General features: G+C 36.9%; 1 protein-coding gene across 1 annotated transcript in view; it reads left to right on the forward strand.

Annotated features, from left to right (window-relative positions):
• The first annotated feature begins 29 nt into the window (after positions 1 to 29).
• The window catches only part of OSBPL11 (oxysterol binding protein like 11), a 95,567-nt gene continuing 73,721 nt past the window's right edge, over positions 30 to 21,875 (forward strand). Inside the window, exons 1-2 of the mRNA XM_044670028.1 lie at positions 30 to 525; positions 14,406 to 14,474. Coding sequence (XP_044525963.1) covers positions 323 to 525; positions 14,406 to 14,474 — 272 coding nt within the window. The 5' untranslated portion in view covers positions 30 to 322. The remainder of the gene's footprint in view (positions 526 to 14,405; positions 14,475 to 21,875) is intronic.

Consider the following 21,875-nt stretch of genomic DNA (forward strand, 5'->3'; position numbering starts at 1 on the left):
CCGCCCGGGGAAGTTTCCCTCCCTCGGGTTCTGCTCCAACCCCACCTTTTTTAATACAAATGCCGCTTCCTAGGAAGACTCAGTTTCCCCGTCCCTTGGGTGGTCCCCGTTTCGGTTGCCAGCTCCTTCCGCGACAGGCTTTTTGGGGCGCATCCCTTTAGAATCAGGCCGTTTAAAAAAACAAAAAAACTTAAAAGCAAAGACCTCCCCTCCCGTCCCCTCCCCCACCCCCCAAAACAAGCCCCGCCCCACCCCCACACCTCCAGCGCAGTATTATCGCCTCCCCAGCGAAGCCCGAGTGGTGGTGGGCTTCTAAGTGACCATGCAAGCAGGAGAACAGGGGCCTGCCATGAAAGTATCAGAGAGTGAAGGAAAGCTGGAGAGCCTGGGCTCAGCAGCAACCCTCAACAACAAAAATAGCAGCAACAGCAGCGGTGGCGGCGGTAGCAGCGGTAGTGGTGGTGGTGGTGCGATCAGCAGCAGCAACTGCAGCCGAAGTAGCAGTGCAAAGGGCTGGCAGTACAGGTAAGTCCATCTCCGCGGCGGGCTGGGCTCAGGGGATTCGTGGGGGCGGGCGAACGGGGCCGGCTCCTTCCCCGGAGCTAACGAGGTCATTAGGTTCCATCCTTGTGCCCTGTGACCTCTGGTCGGCCGCAGCGCCAAGATTCCTGCTCTATAAGGCTTCCAAACTCGAGTCTGGTGGGGGAGTTGCGGGAGGATCAACACCCCTGCGGAGCTTAGGAGAAATTCTGGAGAATGGGCCAGTTCCCAGCCAGGCTTTAGCATTTCCTTTGTTGTAAATGGATCAGAGGAGGTGGGAAAAGTTAAAAAAGAAGAGTGACTTTGTCCTTGATTTAAGTTCAGAGAGAGGGGTGTTTCTTTAGCTGCTAGTCTTTGGTTCTGAAGCACCAAAAAGGGGAAGGTAACCATCCACACCATTAGAAATTAATTTAGTCAGTAAATCACTTCATTTGGTTGTTAAGGGGATGAATTCCATATCCTTTGAATTTTCAGGCTCTAAATGTTTAAGCTTGTTTATTATTCCAAGCCCTTTCCTCGATTTTAATGTATTCTGATAGCATTATGAAAGAGAATTTTGAGTGGAAGATATGTGAATATATATCTGTATAGCTACATGCATACATATAAAGCTATATCTACATAAGCTTATATCTAGTTCACTTTCAAAATCTTGTATGATTGATTCCATTTCAGAAGCGTTCAATATATGCCTATACAGATTAGGTATTAGAGATTTCAAGTTTATTGCTAATAAACTATGGATTAAGCCACAAAAGGAGTTTATCTTTTTTTTGGTAGTAGAGTGTTGGACTTGGATTCAGGAAGACCAGAGTTCAGATTCTATCAGAAAATTATTATAAGGGGGGCAGCTGGGTAGCTCAGTGGATTGAGAGTCAGACCTAGAGACGGGAGGTCAAATCCGGGCTCAGACACTTCCCAGCTGTGTGACCCTGGGCAAGTCACTTGACCCCTATTGCCCACCCTTACCACTCTTCCACCTAGGAGCCAATACACAGAAGTTAAGGGTTTAAAAAAAAATGTAAAAAAAAAAAAAAAAAGAAAAGAAAAAGAAACTTCTTATCTGGGGCAGCTAGATTCTCACTGAGAGAGCACCAGACCTGGAACTAGGAAGACCATGGTTCAAATGTGGTTTCAGACACTGTATGACCCCGGACAAGTCACTTAGCCCCCATTTGCTTTCTTCTGCCCTAGAATTGATATTGACAGAAGATAATAGCTTTAAAAAAACAACAACTTATTAGCTAAGTAACTAGAAAAGTCACTTCTGTATGCCTCAGTTTCTTTAGCTTTTAAATGAAGGATAATAACAGCATCTACTTAGAGTTGTTGCAAGGATAAAATGCCAGAATATATATATATATAAAATGAATTGTGGTATATAAATGCCATGTATAAATATTAGCTATTATAATTGTAAGCTTATCTTTAAGGTGAAGATATTTATTACCCATTGTAGGTAAGGCCAAAAAAAATTCAAAATGTTTCTCTATAGCCAGGAAAAGAATTATTTTTGAGGTTATTATGAAACCAGATACATTACCATCCCACTTAACTGGAGGCCAGTCTTCTGGCAACATCAGTCCTCTAAAAACACAGACCTAAACCAGGAAGTAAGTACAGAAGATCTCTAAGTCCTGGAAATTGTGTCAAAAGAAACTGCACTAAAATTACATACTTAATCAGTCATAGGATCATAGTTTTAGAGGTGGGAGAGACCTTGGAAGTCATTAAATCCAATCCCATTGTTTTATAAGTAAGGAAACTGAGACCTTGAAAATTAAATTTAACGTGTTCAGTCTGTCTTGATCACCAAGTGAGAGAAGGGAATTAATATGTAACAAGAATGGGAAAAATAGGTTGAGAACCCTGTCCTGAAGGGCTTTAAAGGCCAGAGAAAGGTTATATATTTTATCACAGAAGTAGTAGAAAGCCAATGCAGTTTTCCGAATTGAAGAAAAACATGATCAGACCTATGCTTTCAGAAACTAAAATTTTAGAATGGATTGGAAAAGGGAGAGGCTTCAGACAATAAAGCCAATTAGGAGCCCATCACATCTATTCCCAGAGAGAAGTAATGAGAGACTTAACTTGAGACCTGTGGAAGAGATGTTATAAAGGTAGAAATGACAAATTTGTAGCTGATTGGCTATGTGGGATGAGGGAAGAGTGAAGTCAAGTGTGAAACTGGCTATTTGAAAGGTGGGTATGGAAAGCTCTTAGAAGCAAGCAGGGGAGAACTAACATCTAAAAATTTACAGAAAACTAAAAAAGGAGACAAGACTAGTGTTGACACCAGAATGTAATAATTCAGGGCTTGAGAGATTTGCTTTTGATTTAGGATCTATATCATTTTTTCAGCTTTCTAGGAAAGGGAAAAAAGGAATTAAAAAAAATCAAAATGGACACTTTATCCTAGGCCCTTGGTTTCTAGCTGCTTCTCCCAGTTAGAATCATTAAGAATCTATAGGGATGCAGGCAGACAGGCAGGCAAGCAACATGCATTTATTAAACATTTACTATATGTCAGGCACTCTGCTAAGCATTGGAGAAACAAATCCAAGGAAAAAGACAAACATTCCCTGTCCCCCAAAGAGCTTACATTCTAATGGAGGAAGAGAGTATTCAAAAAGAATGCTGAAAAAGGATGGATAGGGAGAAGGGAAGGGAGGAAGGCACCAGTACTTGGGAATTTTGTCCAAGTCCATAGAGTCAGAAGCAGAGCCAGGAGGATGAAGAATGGTTGACTTGGGCTTCTCTACAAAATGGAGACCTTGGAAAGAATTTAGCAATGGGAAAAGGGTCTTGAAGGATGCTTTTGGAAACATTCAAAGTTTTTACTATTTTACTATTTAGAGTAATAATACTTACTATTTAGAGTAATAATAATTATCATTTATATAGTGCTTTAAAGTTTGCAAAATGTTTTATATACATTACCTCGTTTGAGCTTCATAACAATTAGGTAAAGTAGGCACCACAGGTATTATTATTATGTCCCTCATAAGGATGAAGAAACCTAAGGCTCAAAGAAAGTATGTGCCAGCCACAAGAAATGAACACAGGTGTTCTTAATTCATTTCCCCCCAGTACTCCATGCTAACTCTCAGCTTTGTGTTAGTGGACATTTATAAAGGAAAAATTGTGCCCTGTGTTTCATAAAACAGGCTACTATTACACAATGCGTTTTAGAAAGCTTTCAATTTGATTAAACTTTTAAAAATTGACATGTTAAGGGATAAACTTTAGTAATCTGGAAAATATGTGGAATTAATTCTCTTAGATAAATGAGATCTGGAGGCACCTTTTTCTTGGTATATGTTTTAAGGTTAGTATATATCAATAATAAAGTCTTTGAAAGACTAAAATTAAGGTAGTGACTGCTATATTCAGTTAGTATTTTGAATTGAATAGTTGTAAGTGTAGGTTTGTATTGAATATTTTACCAAAATGTACTTTATCCTGCTAGATTTTCTTTTGTCTTTTCTGCTTTAGAATATCCATAATTTCCTCAGTGTGGACAGCACCTATACACCTTAGGAATCGCTGTGGTTAAATGTAATTCATTACATTTTGGCCAACCTTCTAATGATGACTTGGCCTCCGGGACTTAGCTCAGCTGGCATTCAGACCACAACAACATCCTGTGTTGCCAGGCCCATCCTCAGAAGCTCTTGAGGCTGGTAGGATCTGTCAGGTCTTGTATTCTGTTAACATGCCCTGAGAACCTAGAATCACCTCTGTATCACAGAGAGGCTTTGAAATAGGACATTAGAGGATATTGTGTTATAAGAAAGAGTATTGCCAGTTCTCTAGAAACTGAATGATGTTCTTTCTTAGAAAAGGCTGTTATTTGACTAATTGATATAACTTACCACATCTCCCAATTACTTTGAATCTGTTTTGCATTTTCTTTTCCATGTTCATTGCTGTTTTCCCCCATTCAGATATGAGTATTTGTGCTTCTTTTAGTTTAATATTTCCAGCATCCTGCACAGGTAGGCACTTAAAATACATGGTTGTTAAATAAATGTTGAATGAATGATGGTATTCAGAAATTAATTGACAGGCATTAAAAAACAAAACAAAGCAGTTGTATCAAATGTTGGAGAAATTCTGGGTTCTGCATAAGGGAAAGAGACAAGGAAATTTTTAAAATAAGTAGTGTCTAGCAAAACTTTTCTGCCAACTCTAAAGAAATAAAATAATAAATCCTCAGAAAGGAACTTAGGATTTAGTTCTGCTTAACTTACATACAGATGGATGTCTTAGCCAGCCTATTTTTTGGGTAACTGGTATGAAAATTAGTGCTCGTTGGATTTCCATTTTTAATTTATAGTAGTTGGAGACTAAGTTTTATAAATACCTATTTCTGAGGTAAATATCTAATTCTGAGGGATAATACAATCCTGCCATTAACCTGGCATTCTTCAGTGTCCTTTGATTGAGGTGACCATGATAGGTGATTATATCTTGGTAGTTTTAAGTATTCTACTAACTTGGGCTCAGGCCATTGAAGGATGCAAAAAACTTAAAAGAATGGAGTGTAAGGATGGAGAGAGATGCCAGATTGGGACAGTATCATGGGGATAACTGAGCAAAATTCTGGTTCTTATGCATTGTATCGGGGTGACCTAATGTGATTCAATCTAGCAAACACTTATGGGCCTATAGTGTACAATGCAATAATGTTAAGGTGCTATGTATACAAAGATGAAAATGATACATTCTTGTGACCACAAGGAGCACATAGACTAACAGTTGTTCAGTCATTTCACTTGTATCTGACTTTTCATGCGGCCTTTCAGGATTTTCTTGGCAAAGCTATTGGAATGGCTTGCCATTTCCTTCTCCAGCTCATTTTATGTAAGATGAGGAAACTGAGGCATACAGGGTTAAGTAACTTGCCCAGGGTCACCCAGCTAACAAATTTGAACTCAGGAAGATGAGTCTTCCTGACTTCAGGCCCAGCACTCTTATCTATTGGGCCACCCAGCAGCCCAGTAGAAGGAAATATAATTTGTATACAGTGCCATATCAGATAGAATGCAAAGGAGTTATCTTCAAAAATGCTGTCAGAAAATTTCAGGAAGAATAAATCACTTTCAGCTGGGAAAAGTTTGATAGAGAAGGTGGCAGTTGAAAGAAGAGGATTTCAGCAGGCATAGACTTGGAGAAAGTATATATGGAACATAGAGGAGGTGAAAAAGAGTCATGTAAGATGAAGTTGGAAAAATAGGTTGGAACTACTTTGTAGAGGAGCATTTCTCAAAGTGTGATCTGGGACTCCCTAGGCCCCTTTAGATCAAGACAATTTTCAAAATAATACAGACATGATTTGCCCTTTTTTTACTTATTCTCAGCATCAAATTATGGTGTTTTACAGAAGTTTACAAGACTTGTGAATTAAAGATTTAGCTGCAAATGTGAAAACTTGAGTTGATATCTTGTTTGTAGAAATGTGCTTTGGCTGTACCAATGGATCAGCTTATAGTACTGTTCTGTTTATATTCGTCCAGTATCAGTACCAACTAATCATTGAAAATAGTTTTTTATGTGAATGATTGGCAACAAACACAAGTGGTGCTGAAATATTTTTTGAATATCCTGGTTTAACCACATTCTTGACATTTGCATTGATAGTATAAAAGCAGTGATGGTCAGGGTTGATGGCATCTTAGTAATCAGGGTAGTGGCACCAAATTGTATTTTAGTCATTGTATTCTTCATAGCCATGCACTCATGGTTAAAAAAATAAAAAGGCCAGTTTCACTTAAGAATGTCCTTGATGAAATAATACAAAGAATTAAGTCTTGACCCTTAAATACACATTTTTTCATTATTTTGTGTACTGATGTGGAAACTATGCATAAGGCACTTCTGCATATCATAGTATGGTTGTTTTGAGGAAAAGCACTAGTAGGATTGTCTGAGTTGTAAACTGAACTATTCACTTTTTTCATGGAACATTATTTTTACTTGAAAGAAGGACAGATGAACTAATTATTCAGATTAGGGTTTTTTGGAAGACATTTTTGGAAAAATGAACAAAGTGTATCATTTGAAGGAAAACAACTGATATTTGTTGCTAATAATTAATTGCACACTTTCAAGAAAAAAATGAGATTTTTGGTAAACCTGTATGCTACACTGTGAACCGGACAGCTTCTCAATACGTAAATGACATCTGATGAAACTGGCGATGATATTAAGGAATGTGCTGTTTTGATATTGTATAATGAAATGTGTCAACAAACATTTGGAAGATCTGCTTAAACTTAGTGGATAAACATTTTCTGAATGTCTTATGCATGGCGTTACAAAATCATGCATAGACTAAAAATTCATTCAAAGTGCAATATAGATCAATAGATTTAATTTAATTTTTTTTAAGAAAATTTTTCCATGGTTACATGATTCATGTTCTTTCCTCCCCCTCCTCCACTCCCCTCCCATAGCCAACATGCAATTCCATTGGGTTTTACATGTGTCATTGTAGATCAATAGATTTTAATGTAAGATAATATAAAAAAATTCTTGATATAGTTTTCGATTTAAGAAACTACCACCGTGGGGCAGCCAGGTGGCTTATTGTATTGAGAGCCTTAAGCCTAGGGCTAGGAACTTTAGGGTTCAAATTTGGCCTCAGACACTTCCTAGTTGTTAGACCCTGGACAAGTCACCTAACCCTCATTGCCCAACCCTTATGCTCTTCTGCCTTGGAATCAATACTTAGTATTGATTCTAAGATAAAAGGTAAGAGTTTAAAAAAAAAAAACAAAACAAAAAACCCCAAACTACTACTTGTCAAGTTTTTGGCATTATCACAGAACAATATCCATAGTTATCTGAAAGGCTATTAAAATGCTCTTTCCTCTTTCAGCTTCCTATCTTTGTGAGACTGGATTTTCTTTATGTTTCAACCAAAAAAAAAAAAAATCACAATAGATTCAAATGCAGGAAAAGAGGAACATTTAATTATCTTCTATGATGGCCAGTAGTCAAGAGATTTGCAAAAATATGAAAATAGTGCCAACTTTATACTATTTTTTTGTCTTGAAAAAGTTTTCCATATTTAGTATGTGATGAATTTATTGTTATTTTTTTGTTATTTTAAATAAATATCAACTTTTAATTCTATTGTATAGAATCTCTTTGAGATTCTTAATGATTTACAGCAATTTTTAATTAACACATAAATGTGTAAAAACAACATTATTTAAAAAAAATTTAGTTCTAAATTATTTCCCTCCTTTCCTTCCCCCTTTATTGAGAAGGCAACCAATTTGATATAGGTTATACATGTATAGTCATGCAAAACATACCACAATGATTTTTAAGAAGGTAAATAAGTCCTGAGATTAAAGGTTTGAGAACTGTACTTGTAGAAGACCTTAAATTTTAGGAGTGACAGTATAATGGGTTGGGAGGGTAGGCCAGATCCAGATATTGTAACTGTTGAATGCCGTAATTTTATCTTTGTGTGTGTGCGTGTGTGCATAGGATTCATGTAGGACAGTATTTGGGCTGAGAGAAGTTGGTTGGATCCAGATTTTGTAAGGTTATTGAATGCTATACTAGAATGCCTTAATTTTGTTGTATAGAATGTAGATGGTGGAGAGCCACTGAAGGTTTTTGAGTAGGGAATATTATTTTCTATCTCACTTTTCAGAGAACCTGTTATAAAACTCAGTTTCTGTATCACCCTGTTCTCCCATCCTCCCAATTGAAGACCTCACTTCATCCTTTACTCAGAAAAGAGAGAATTACCACGAGCTCCTTTTTCCCCCTTTATTCTATATCTCACAGCTTTTTGACACCATTCTCCATTCTTACTCTTTTACTCTACTCTCTTGGAAAGATGTATTTTTTGCTAAGGCTAATCCTCCCTTTGGGACTTTGCTCTTGTGATTATCTCCTCTTACACTAACAATTTCCAGCCTCTCTTTATACATTGGCTTCTTCCCCATCACTGCATATAAGTGATCCCAAATTTCCTGTCCTTAAAAAAACCTTCACTTGACCATACCATTCCCACAAACTATGTTTCCTTCTTTTCATAACCAAACTCCTAAAAAAAACTGCTTATATATTCCTTGCCCTAACTTTATCACCTCTCATTCCTCAGCACCTTGCTGTCTGTCTTCTGTCCTACAATTCCACTGAAACTACTCCCTCCAAAGTCATCATTGATCTTTTTATTGCCAAATCTATTTGTCTTGATCCTTCTTGACTTCTTTGCAGTATTTAGTACTGTTGATCACCCTTTTTACTTGATATATTTTCCTACTTAGGATTTCATGAGGGCTACTAATTGTAGCTCTCTCTTTAAAAAAAATTAAAAATTTTTTTTTCATTTTTAGTTGTCATGCAGAGCATGCTTCCATATTGGTCATTATTGTAAGGGCAAAGTCATATATAACCAAAACCCCAAAATAAAACCAAAAATACACTCATGTGAAAGACAATTCCAACAGTTCTTTCTCTGGAGGTGGATAGCATTCCCCATCAGAAGTCTTTCAGGATTGTTCCTGATCATTGCACTGCTGAGACTAGCCAAGTTTTCATAGATAATCATTGTCCAATATTGCTATTATTGTGTACGATGTTCTACCAGTTCTTTTTATTTTGCTTGCATCAGTTCATGCAGATCTTTCCAGCTTTTTCTGAAATAATCTTACTGATCATTTCTTATAGCACAATAGTATTCCATCACCAACAGGTACCACAATTTGTTTAGCCATTCCCCAATTGATGGACATCCCCTTAATTTTCAGTTCTTTGTCACCACAAAACATTGTAACTCTTTTTATGCTGCCTCTTAGTGCATGAACTCCAGGAGAGCTTGGTTTTGAGCCTGTTCTTTGTCCCCTAATATCTCTGTGAGATTTCACCAGTTCCTCCAATATCATCTCTGTGCATCTCATAATCTACAGATTCATCCTTATCTCTCCCCTGAGCTACTGTTCAAAATGCTAGAAGATAAAATTATGGCATTTTAGTGTGGCATTCAACAGTTAGAAAATCTGGATCCAATCTACTTCCCATAAACCACTATACTGTCACTCCTAAAATTTAAGGTCTTCTACGAGAGCAATTCTTAAACCTTTTAGTCCCAGGACTTATTTACATTGAAAATCATTGAGGAATGTTTTGTATAACTACACAAACAATACTTTATTTACTGGATTTTTCTACCTGTGTATTCTTTAGCCATCAAACTCCAGAACACAGTAGAGTCCCAAATGATTTCCAGAATCATTCATAAGTCTGCCTAGCCACACAGGAAGAACCAAGAATGTGGATAATGCCTTTTGTCCAGGATTTGGTGTGTTGTTGGATGGACATCCCTAAGAGTTGATCCATAAGTACATTTATTGTGAACTTTTAGTTATGCCAAGAATTGAATAGGAGAAGGAAAGTTGGTATGATTATCTTTAAGAAACCACACAGTACCTTCAGCTGTCCTTAGCTTCTCCCTGAAACACAGGCTTTTCTTTTTAATAGAGGTATACTGGAGAAGCTGTGAGGTTGGTTGGTTGTTGTCCTTAATTCTGGAAGACGACCAAAATGGCATCACTGGTGATGTTTTTTGACTCCCACCTAAGTTGGATATGTGAGGCAAACTCTTCCTACTCCTCCAACTCCTTTTCTCTTCTATAGTCATCAAAGCCCTGGGGCAAAATAAAGATCAAGACAACTAGTGGTACCTTGGGATGCAGTGGTGACCAAGGCTCTAAGCTCTTAATAGCACCTGCTTCTGCTGCCTTCATGGCTGTTGGAATAATTTATTTTTGTTTGCCCCTTCTGCTGGAGGAAGTCTTCACATGCCTGGGGTATACACCTTCCCTAATTCACTGATGTAGGTTATCTTCAGTCTAGTTTTACCCACCTGCTGAGGTGATTTTACTGGGGTGCAGCTGCTGTGCACACTATAGCATTTTGGAGCCATGGTGAGAGCTGTGTGGAAAACATACAGGGTGTTCAGGGAAGTCTGGTATGAGGGCTTACTGAACACTTTCCAGGACTGCCTTCCTCCTTTGATATTTCATGGTAATAAAGCATGGAATATCACAGTCTCCAGAGAATTACTGTTGAGGGTTACCCAAAGATTAGGGGAGAAATGTATGGTAGGCATGAGTAGCATGCTGCAACAAATCATCAATAAGAAATTGTGTTAGAGTAGTGACACAAGGGATGTTACTATCATCCAGTCCCAGAACATAGTAAGTACTTTAAAATGCCTTATCTTTCTATTCTTAGCAAGATGTATAATTGGAAAAAAGAGTTAGACTAGCCATATATAGTAAGATGACATGTTGAGTGGACTCCCCATAGAGGATTTATAGGAAAGCATAGTCACACAATGATAAAGGGTGTATAAGTTGTGATTTTCACATTTGGAGAAAGCACTGTCTGCACTGATGAAATCACTTATCCACCGAAGCATCTGAGTAGTACCAGAATACTCCTTGCTATAAATTAGAGTTGTATTTTATAGCTTAAATACAAATTCTCCTCACTGAAAGTAATTTTTATTTGCAAGATGATTTTTCTTTGCCTTACAAAGAGAGATGGAATTTCTTTGATGCAGTTTTCTTCCTTTTCCTTAGAGAATGTTCAAAGGTAGTCATTTGTGCATGTTCTTATTCTTTTTGTATATGTGAATCTGCACAGTGAAAGGGAAACAGTACTTTATTTGCAGTTAAAAGCTGGGCCTACTACTTACTAGTAATGTGGTTGGGAGTCAATTCATTCATTTATAGACTTCCTTTTTTCTCATCCACAAAATAGGAATAACCATACTGGTACTACTGACTTCATGGGTGCTGTTATCAGTATCAAGTGAGGCTGTGTATTTAAGGCACAGTATAAGTCTTAAAACATTGTGAATATAAGAAATATCGTATTGTTAATATACTGATTTGCAGAGAGAAGTCTATTTGTAAACGGGTTTGTCTGTGTGTTAAAAGAGAAGAGACCAAAGAAATTTAGCCAAATGATTAGTAAGGTGGGATTCAGAGGGAAATCAGTGTATAGAAAAAAGGATGAATTACTTTTTTAGCACAGGGTGACTTAGTATCAGCTTTTCCAATCTTTGTTGTTGTTGTTTTTAAACTTTATCTTCTGTCTTAGAATCAATGCTATGTATTCTAAGGCAGAAGAGCATTAAAGGGCTAGGCAATGGGGATAAAGTGACTTGCCGAAGTGACACAGTTAGGAAGTATCTGAGACCCCTGACCTCCCATCGGTAGGCCTGCCTGTCTATCTAATGAGCCACCTAACTGACCCCTCCTACCTTCTTTAGCGAGAAAAATCACACACATTTCCAATTGGGAAGGTTTTTTTTTTTTTTTTTTTGCCTTAACGTGATCTCTTATTGTGGTCTCTTAGAGATTTTTTAAAATCATAGGATCATAGATTTTGATTTGGGGAGGGACTTTAGAAGTCATATAGTCCAAACTCCTCATTCCCAAAATGATTAAGTTGAGCTTCAGAGATTTAAATGACTATATAGGTTATTTTATGGCATACTTGGGAAGAAAACCTACGTTCAGTTTGTTTCTCTGTTCCATATTTTTGCCCCTTCTTTTTTAGGTTGATTATTTTAAAAGTTTACAGAAATAGGTTTGAATCTCTGCTTTGTGGCTTTTCTGGATGATTTTTGTCATGTCACATAACCTTAAAGTACCTATTTCTTTATCTGTAAAATGATGTAATGACCTAAATCTGTGATACAGATTCAGAAATAATACAGTAAGATAAGGTAATTGAAAATGTTTATGTAAGATTTCTTACCAGCCTTAGATTATATTTCTCCTTTTCAAGAGTGAAACCTGGAGGAAAAAGCTGCTCCTCTTTGTCCCTTCTCCTTTCTCACAATTGATATCTAGATTTTCCCTTTTTTAAAAATACATTTTTAGTGGTATTTTTTATTTTTACATTATATAAGTTTCTCTCAGTATATTTTTGCTCTATCTTCCTTCCAGAGATCCACTCATATGACAAAGAATATTTTTAAAGGAAAAAAAAAAAGAAGAGAGTAGAAAGAAAAAAAAAATCATCAAAACAGCTCAGTACATCTGGGAAAATCTGAAAATATCTGCAAAGTTCCATACTTGTGGACTTCCCACCTCCACAAAGGCGTGGGTGGTGGGAACACCTAGACTTTCTAACTTTAGCTAGAGTTTCCCAAGCCTATCTTTAGCCCATCTTTATTGCCTTTAGGTCTAAAGTACACCTTGTGGGCCTTAGTGAGAATGTGTCTTTACTTCCAGAATATTTTATGATGATTTTGGAATTGTTTACTTGGGCTCTCTGGATTAAACTCCTAGATCTTTCTTTCAATTCCTTATTTCCTCTCAACCTGTTAACTGCCTAATTGAATAACTGGATATCACTTAAAGACCATTTAGCCAAAGTTAGGGAGGGGTCAAAAAGAACATTTCCCCCTTCAGAATTATTCAGCTTTTTATGTAGTTCATACTTGAAGTCACAACAGAAACTTTTGTTTTTATAGTGTAGTATAGTGTGCCTTTTGATATTTATCAGAGGTTTTAGTTTTTACTAAGTGTGGCAAACCTTTACTTTTGTACATTTGGCATACAATGTTGCTCTTGTTATGCTAGTACAGCCTGTGGAACTAGAAAGAGTATGTGGCTACTTCCCATTCATTTATTGATTCAAAGAGTGATTGCTATAAAGTAGTAACATGAACCTAGAATGTTTTGGAATTGATTAGGAAAAACACTAGAGAAAAGAGTGTATTGTGCACTTGAAAAAGAAGAAATGTTCCAACTCTAGAAAAATTATTATGGCATTTTTAGGTTTAAAAAGTGATTCAAAACACATTAGATATTTTTTATTTAAAATAAAACAGGTTAGGGGCAGCCGGGGTGGCTCATTGGATAGAGAGCCAGGTCTAGAGATGAGAGGTCTTGGGTTCAAATATAGTCTCCGATACTTCCTAGCTGTGTGACCCTGGGGAATTCACTTAACTCCAATTGCCTAACCCATACCACCTTGGAATTAATACTTAGTATTGATTCTAAGATGGAAGGTAAGGGTTTAAAAAACCCAATACAAGACCAGGTTCTTAAACATAGTGATACTGAAAAGCATTGCTGTAATTTCCCATGAAATAGAATCTGAATGCAGAAACAGCAAAAGATAACAACTAGAAATGGGAAGTACCTGAGGTCATATTTGAACCCAGGACATCCCATCTCCAGGCTGTTTATCCATTGAGCCCCCATAAATGCTTTTTTAATAAGCAAAATGGGAGTGAGAATTTATTTTTGAAGACCAATGAAATTTGTAATTACTATTATTTTTGCATTGATATTAATATGTCAGCTTGGCATTATGGATGAAGAGCTCTCCTCAGATTCAGAAAGACCCAGGTAAACATTATGTCTCTGACACAGACTGATTCTGTAACTCTCAGCACCTCACTTCTTAGGACAAGTTAGGCAACTCTGGATGTCTTGTTTGCACAACAGTTTCTGATCTGCACTGATGAAACACGCGTCCTTAGTAGGAGTTCCCTACATTAATGAAACTATAGTCTTGGACTAAAAAAAGGAAATATTGGCTTAATCTTTGTTATATTTTTAAGTGATATTCTATTAATATAACTAGGTTTTGTTTGAATAATGCCAATTAAGCAAAATTCTGTTTCTATAAGTTTTGTTAAACTAAATATATGGGTTTTTTAAATGATTATACATTTTTCTACTAATATTATTTGAGGACTCCGACAGTACAGCTGACTGCAGCTGTTTGTGCAGCTGCATAGTTTGCTACTTGGAGTTTCTTTTGATTTTTGCTGTGTTTGGCTGACTCTTATTTTATTTTTGAAACAGTGATCACATGGAAAATGTTTGTGGCTATTTGATGAAATATACCAACCTTGTCACTGGCTGGCAATACCGGTAAGTTTTTTTAAAAATTATTTTGGATCAATATTTTTTGCTTATAAGGTATCAGAGTACTGGAAAGGGTTAGTGGAATTGATCATTTTTATATATTTTGATGGTTCTTCATTGTAGCGTTGGGATCAGCAACCTTCAGTGATGATGTGCTAAGGTTTCATTTATTTGCATTCTGCTGTTGTGGTAGTATATATATATATATTTTAAAGGAGATCAGTTAATGCTAGCCATCTTCATGTCACACTTTGCATGCCACACTCATTTTGTATACCCACATACATCCTTCCTTCCATGAGAGATCACTTCTGTGATCAACATTGATAAGGGACAACTAGAAGGAAAGGATGGAAGAATAATGAACTCTATGTTCAACTTTTTATATAAACCTGGCTGCTGTACCCAAAACTTTAATAACTAAAGGCTATTGTTCTACCATTGTAACTTGATTCTTTTGGATTTGGAAGTTCTTTTTGGCCTCAGGAATTCCTTTTCTCTGTTTTAGTGATATTGAATACAGCTATTCACAGTGACTTTAACAAATTTAGTTTCTGGAAACTTTCTTGCTAAAAGACTAAGGTGCTTATTAAGCAGCAAGTAAATGTGGATGCTTGATCTGTTAAAGTGGATTATAAACCACACATCTTTTTATTTATTAACTTCACATATTTGTCACTAGAATCCTCTCTTAGTTCCACACGTTTTTGTGTTTTCAGAAGAGCTTTCCATTCCTAAAAATGCTTTTTGTCCATGTTTCTATACCCCTCATATCTTCATTATCAAAATTCTCTTCAACTTAATGCTCAAAAAAGAGCATTTCCAAATATATAACGGAACAGAAAAAGAGAATATTGGAACTGTAAGTCTCCATTCCATGCTGCTTTAAAAAAATTTTAAGTATACAATGAAGTCTATATATTACTTTAAGAACTTCTTTCCTTTTCTGTTTCCTTCTGGATGTCCTTCTTTTTATTCCTTTTATTTAAAAAGTTTTATCCTTCCTCTCCCCTTTTGGCATAATTGCTAACAACCCCCCCCCCCCCCCAACTCTTCCCCTTTAAAAAAAAAAAATCCTCTAACAGTGTAGTCAAGCATAATGAATCTATCCAATAGCCATGACCCAAAATATATTTCTGGGTGGTGGGTCTGTTACTTCCCTATTAGGAGCAGGCTAGCATACTTTCATCATAGAGTTTCCAGAGACATGGTTGATCGTTGATTTGATCAGAGTTCATTTTCTTTATAGTTTTGCTATGTTTGTGTAAATTATTCTACCACTGCCCACTTTAATCTGCATCAGTTCATACTATTTAGTATTCTCTGAAATATCTGGCGCAATTTCTTATTGTGCAATAACCCATTATATTTATATGCCAAAATTTATTTCTTCACTCCCAAATATGTAAGAGGAATTTTGAAACATCCCTTTAAATTCTTCCCTCTCTCTTTCCCTTCTACTTACTTCCCTTCCCCTCCCATTTTCTCACTTCTCTTCTTCCTTTAACTCTTCTGTCCCCAGTTATTTCCCTGTTGACTTTGTTGTATTTTTATACAAACTATGTATGTATGTGTTCAATCTGCCTTAGTTCATTTTAGATAAATGCCATTCATCTGATGCCCACTCCCCTGTCCACCTCTTCCTTCATGTTTATATAGTTCACACCCTTTTTGAGGAATAGCAGGTTTCACCTTCTTCCTTCTTTCTATACTAGTGTATTTTCCTTTTTTCTCCTCTTCACACTCTCAGAACAGAATAAACCCATTCCCTCAATACCCTTTGAAGACTGACTTTGAAGGACACTGGTTTCCTCTCCCTCTGATTCTAATATTAACATGAGAATGCTAACATTCTCTCATGTAGCCCTTTTCATTCTTCTAGATAGGCATGTAGTGCTTGTGGAAAATCCATTTTTTCCTCTTTGATTTCATGCTTATAATTGCTAAGGGAGTTACTGTTTTCTTTTTGTAGTTATAGTAATTTTTGATACTGGTAGGTGTTTTAGGTGTTTTCAGTGATTTCCTCATCTCTATAACTTTAGTTCTTAACTGGATCCAAGGTCAGACTCCAGCCCTTGCTGGGCTTGTGATTGGAATAGTTTGTCTTGTTTGGTCTTGCCTCAAGTCTCCTGGGTTCCTCTTAACTCCAGAGATCAAACCTCCCACCCCCAAAATTTGAGGATCAGTGCACTGAGTTTTCAGATTTTTTTTCTGTCATCTCTGCCAAGAGAGAGTGTTAGGAAACTCTGAGCCCCTGGGCCTGTAGTGTCTTAAGTTCTGCAAATGTTCTATTTACTTCTTGTTGTTTGTCCTTGGGACTTCTAAGATTTCTATCATGAGGTTCTTTGATTACCTCTGGGGCTTTTTCAGGGGAGCCTGCTACTCTGGCTGCTTCTAGTCAACATAAAACTATATAGAACAACATAAACTATACACCTGCCCCTGTCCTGACTGATGGCATTGGGAGGCTCCTCACCATCTTTCCTCTTGCCCATGGGCTTCTGGCTGATCCTCTTGTGTGTTTCTGGGATGGAAAAAGTCACTTATTCTATAGTTTTTTTCATTGGATATTAATTGTGTATTTCCCTCTATCCTATCCTCTTTCATGTTTTCTTCTCATATTCCCATTCCTGTCTTATTTAGAAGAGGGTGATGGGAGAATTTTTTCAACACTAGTCATCTATACTTAATATAGTCTGACTGCTCCCTGACTCTTCTTTTCCCCTTCATCAAAGGTTTTTACTGTTTTCTTTCTTTCCTATTAGGCCTTACTTTCACTATTCACTCTCTAAGGTTGTGGTTTGTTTTGCTTATGACTAATCATTCTCTGAAACTTCCCTTTTATTTCCCCTTCTCCTGTCTTCAAATTTCTACTTGTTTCCCAGGTAAGTTAGAGATAATTCTCACTTTTTGTGTTCTTATTTGTCTCTGTGCATTCCCATGTTTGTGTGTGTGTGTGTGTGTGTGTGTGTGTGTGTGTGTGCGCTCACATATGTCCACCTGGGAGAGTGTATATGTGTTCCCATATATGTTTGGATATGTGTACATTTTCTACTCTCTTTTGTCCAGTTAGATAAAAGTGAACATCAAATGTTGTCCGATTATCCTATGTCTTCCACCACGTATAATATTCGTTTTATAAACCTGCTATGTCAAATAGTAATATTCAATATTTTACTTCTCCTTTCTTCTATGGATATTCCTTTTGCCTCTTTTTTTCTTTCCTTGAATCATAAAGTATAACAAAGTCACCCCCAGACCCCTTTATGACCCTTTAAGGCATTAGGTTCTAAGAAATACTCTTGTTTTTTTACCCCATTAGATTATAAAGAATTATTATTTAGACCCTTCAAGTTGCTCAAATCTTTATCAAAGTTTCTACTTTTAATTCTGTGTTTTTGAATAAGAATTCTTAGAAGACCTTTTTTTCATTAAAGGTTTATTTTTTTCCCCTGTAGGATTATTCTCAGTTTTGCCAAGGAGAATTTTCTTTGGCTATAGGACTTCATTTTTTGCCTTTTATATTGTGTTCCAAGATCTCCTCTCTTCTTTAATAGTAGCAACTACTACTTTTGAATGGCCCTTATTATGATTCCTTGGTACTTGAATACTTTTTTTCCTAGCAGTCAAAAGTATTATTTCCTTTGAGAGTGTATAATTTTCGTAAAATCTAAGACTTAAAATTTTTTTGAGAAAAATTTCAGGAAAAGAAGCCTGCTAACTCCTTGAATCAAGAAAATGAACTATTCAGAGAAAGTGCCATAAAGAAATCTCCACTGCTTTAGAAGATCCAGAATGAACTTTGGGATGTAATTGATTGAACTAAACAGGGTTGAACACATTTATTCTGAATGTAAACTCTTATGCCAAAGGGGACTGCCCCATAATTGTTTTTTTGTCAATGCACCTAGCAAACATTGGTTTTGCGTTCTCTCTCTCTTTCTCTCTTTCTCTGTCTCTCTCTCTTCTATTTCCCTCTTATCTTTAACTCTTGTAGTTTCCTCTTAGAAAGTGCAATATTGTACGTACCTTTAGCTAGAAGATCTTTAGAGGTATAAACTGGTTATGTTACATGATTCATTGGGAAGACTTGTCTTCCATAGAATCACAGGGGGGATTGTGAAGAGTGAATCAAACTTTCTTTGTAGTCTATCAATCAGCACTTTTTAAATTAATCAATCAAAAACTTAAGCACCTCTACTTAACACTAAGTAAGAGTGTTCTGCAAGTCACTTGCTAAAGTGGGTGACAACTCCAGAGGCCCTGGCCCTGCCCCTGCCCCTGGGCAGTAGTAGGCAAATTGAAAGACTGCAATTGGTTCCCATATAGTGGAGGAAGAGACAGGAAGTGACGTGGAAAAAGGATTATAAAAAATCCTTAACTTCCTGTCCAAGGGACTTCAGTCTTCGGCTTCACTTTGAGCTGGAACTTTGGCTCTTGGACTGCGTCTTGGAGGACTGCTCCTGGATCTTCTCCTTTGGACTTCAGTGACAGAGAACTTCGCTTTGAGTGAGTGAGTAGTTGGCCTTCCTTTCCTGGCTTCTGGAGAGAGTGGTTCCAGAGAGGCCTTCCTTTCCTGGAAGAGGCTGCGTTGGTAGAACCCTTGCTGAGGACACCGCTGGACTTCTGACTGAGAATTACCAGAAAATCCACATGGGGACAAGGGACGTGGCGAAGCCCTGCCGGGCCTGAGCCCCACACTGGAGCAGTGCTTAGTGATAGACTAGATAATTCTCTACCTTCTTATATTTTCCCACTTTCACTCTTTCCACCTCTTTGTAAATAAAGCTATTAAAGGCCATTTTGACTTTAGTTATAATATTTTAAAATTGGCAACCATAATATTACTATAGAATTCTCATATTTAACATAAAACCTAAATTTAATTTCTTACAATAGAGAATCTCTGGATTTGGACTTTGGCATTCCTAAGAGCTTGTTGTTGTTTTTTAAACCATTAATTTCTGTCTTAAAATTGATACAAGTTATTGGTTCCAACACAGTTGGTAAGGGTGAGGCAATTGGGGTTAAATGATTTACCCAGGATCACATAACTAGGAAGTATCTGGGGTCAGATTTGAATCCAGGACCTGTCTCCAGGCTTGACATCGATACCCTTAGTCTTCTACTGCCCTTCTTAGGAGTGTAGGTTTCTGTACATTACAAGGAGCTTCTTTTTATTTTCACTTTACCCTCTGATCCCAATAATTTGTGCAGCTTTTATTGATTATTTCTTGAAACATGGTGTCTAGATTTCTTTTTTGTTCATGATTTTCATGTACTTTAGTCATTCATTTTTCTTTCCTTGATTTGTATTCCAGGTAATTTGTTTTTGTTTAGAAGATTCACCTTACATTTCTTATTATTTCAGAGTCATTTATTTGTTTGATCCATTCTGATTTTCAGGAAGTCTTCTACTTGGATAAGTTTTTTATCATTACTCTTATTTTTTTATTAATAATAGTGATAATAACAATAACAGCTAGTATTTTTATAGTGCTCTAGGGTCTGCAAAGTACTTCATAGATGTTATCTCATTTGATCCTCACAATAACAAATGTTGGTGCTATAATTATTCCCATTTTTAAAGATAAGGAAATCGAGGCTAGGAGAAGTTACATTATTTGTCCTGGGTTACAGAGTTAGTAATTAATCTTGAGACTGGGTTTGAACTCAGGTTGTCCTTATCTTATGCCACCTAATTGCCACTTGAACAAAGCTCTTTATTCTCCTTCTAAGTCTTGACTCTAGAACTCTCATTTATTTTCCAGTTCTTTCCTTTAGAGCAGAGATTGACAAACCACTACTATATCCAAATCATGGCTTATTTTTCTAGTGTTCAGAAACTAAGAATAACTTTTATATTTTAAAATAATTTTATCATACTCAAAAATGTATAGATCCCTCTTGGTTTGAAAGCCTTACAAAAAACTGATAAGGAAAAGGCAAGGCAGGCCAGATTTGGCCCTCAAGCAATAGTTGCTGACATCAGCTCTAGAGCTCTCATTTTATTTGTTATTTTTAAACTCTTCATTTTATCCAGAAATTAGTTGACCTTATTAATAAACTTTGTTTTTGCTTGAAGCTTCGCTTATAGATGTTGTGGAATGTTTTGTTTGTTTACTCTTTTTTTCTAGCTTATATATGGAATTGAGACTTTGAATCAGGGCCTGGCTCTGCACAATTCTGCATGGAATTATGTGGCCTTGTTTGGCCCTAATCTGTATTATCTGGAGTCCTCTTACCGCCTCCTCTAGATCTGGAATGCTTGGGTGACTCAAGACAGCTATAAACTTTTAGTGTCCTAAGAAGTCTGTAGCATAGTCTGATTACCTAACTGGTCTGAGCTTCACAAGTGACACAGCAGCAGGCTTAAACCTGGTTGGAGAACCAGCAGATAGCTGCTGGCCCCACAGCTTCTGTGGGTGTGTTGAAAAGGACAGAATGATAAAGTTATACATTCACTCCAGATCTGTAGGAGCTCCCCATCCAGACTATAGTCCCCAGCTATAACCCCTCTTCAGTGTCCTCAGACCTCTAGCTATTTAACTCTGCGTAATTGAGCTGGCAAAAGGCAGCCACTAAAGTTTTCTCATTAGATTTCTTTATTACCATTTAGTCATCCAGTTTTCTTTCACAATCTTTCCTGGAGTAGTTGTGCAAGACATCTGGACTATACTGTTCCTTCTCACTCTGTTGTTGTCTTTCTAGTTCTTGTACTTGACTATTAATAAACCCTATGAAAAGCTAGATGGTATGTAAAGAGGAGCTGAGTACCATTCCACTCTTGGGGAGTTCTTAGTTATCAGATCAAGTTCTAATTTCTTTCTTATAATCTCCACATCTAGCAAACTGGTGGCTTCTGATGACTGTTGGACCCTGCCAGCTAGGATTACTTTTCTCAGAGTCCAGTCTACAAGTTGGTTCTTACTATAATAGTAGGTTACTATTGACTCTGATCTACATTCCCCATTTCCATTTCTATTTCATCCAGAGTGTCCTAAACTGATAGAGGCAACAATGTCAGTGAGGAGAGAACCTAGGAACTATCACATGATATACATATCCCAGAGTCATTTGAAGTCTTCTGTTAGTGCTCTATTACTAAGCCACAAGTTTTGTAAAGAGAGAATATCAATAAGGATGGTATCTTTATCATAATTCTGACAATGCAATAGGCAGTGAAGGTTATCAGAGCATGTATCCACATGTCAGAGAATAGAAAAGGTATGGAATATTCCATGCCATAGTAAAAGGACAATTCTTTTTTTTTTTAACATTTATTAATATTCATTTTTAACATGGTTACATGATTCATGCTCCACCTTTCCCCTTCAACCCCCCCCCCGCACTCCCCCCCACCCCTGGCCGATGCGCGTTTCCACTAGTTTTGTCATGTGTCCTTGA

The sequence above is a fragment of the Gracilinanus agilis genome, chromosome 3 (assembly GCF_016433145.1).
Source record: "Gracilinanus agilis isolate LMUSP501 chromosome 3, AgileGrace, whole genome shotgun sequence".
Taxonomy (NCBI): domain Eukaryota; kingdom Metazoa; phylum Chordata; class Mammalia; order Didelphimorphia; family Didelphidae; genus Gracilinanus; species Gracilinanus agilis.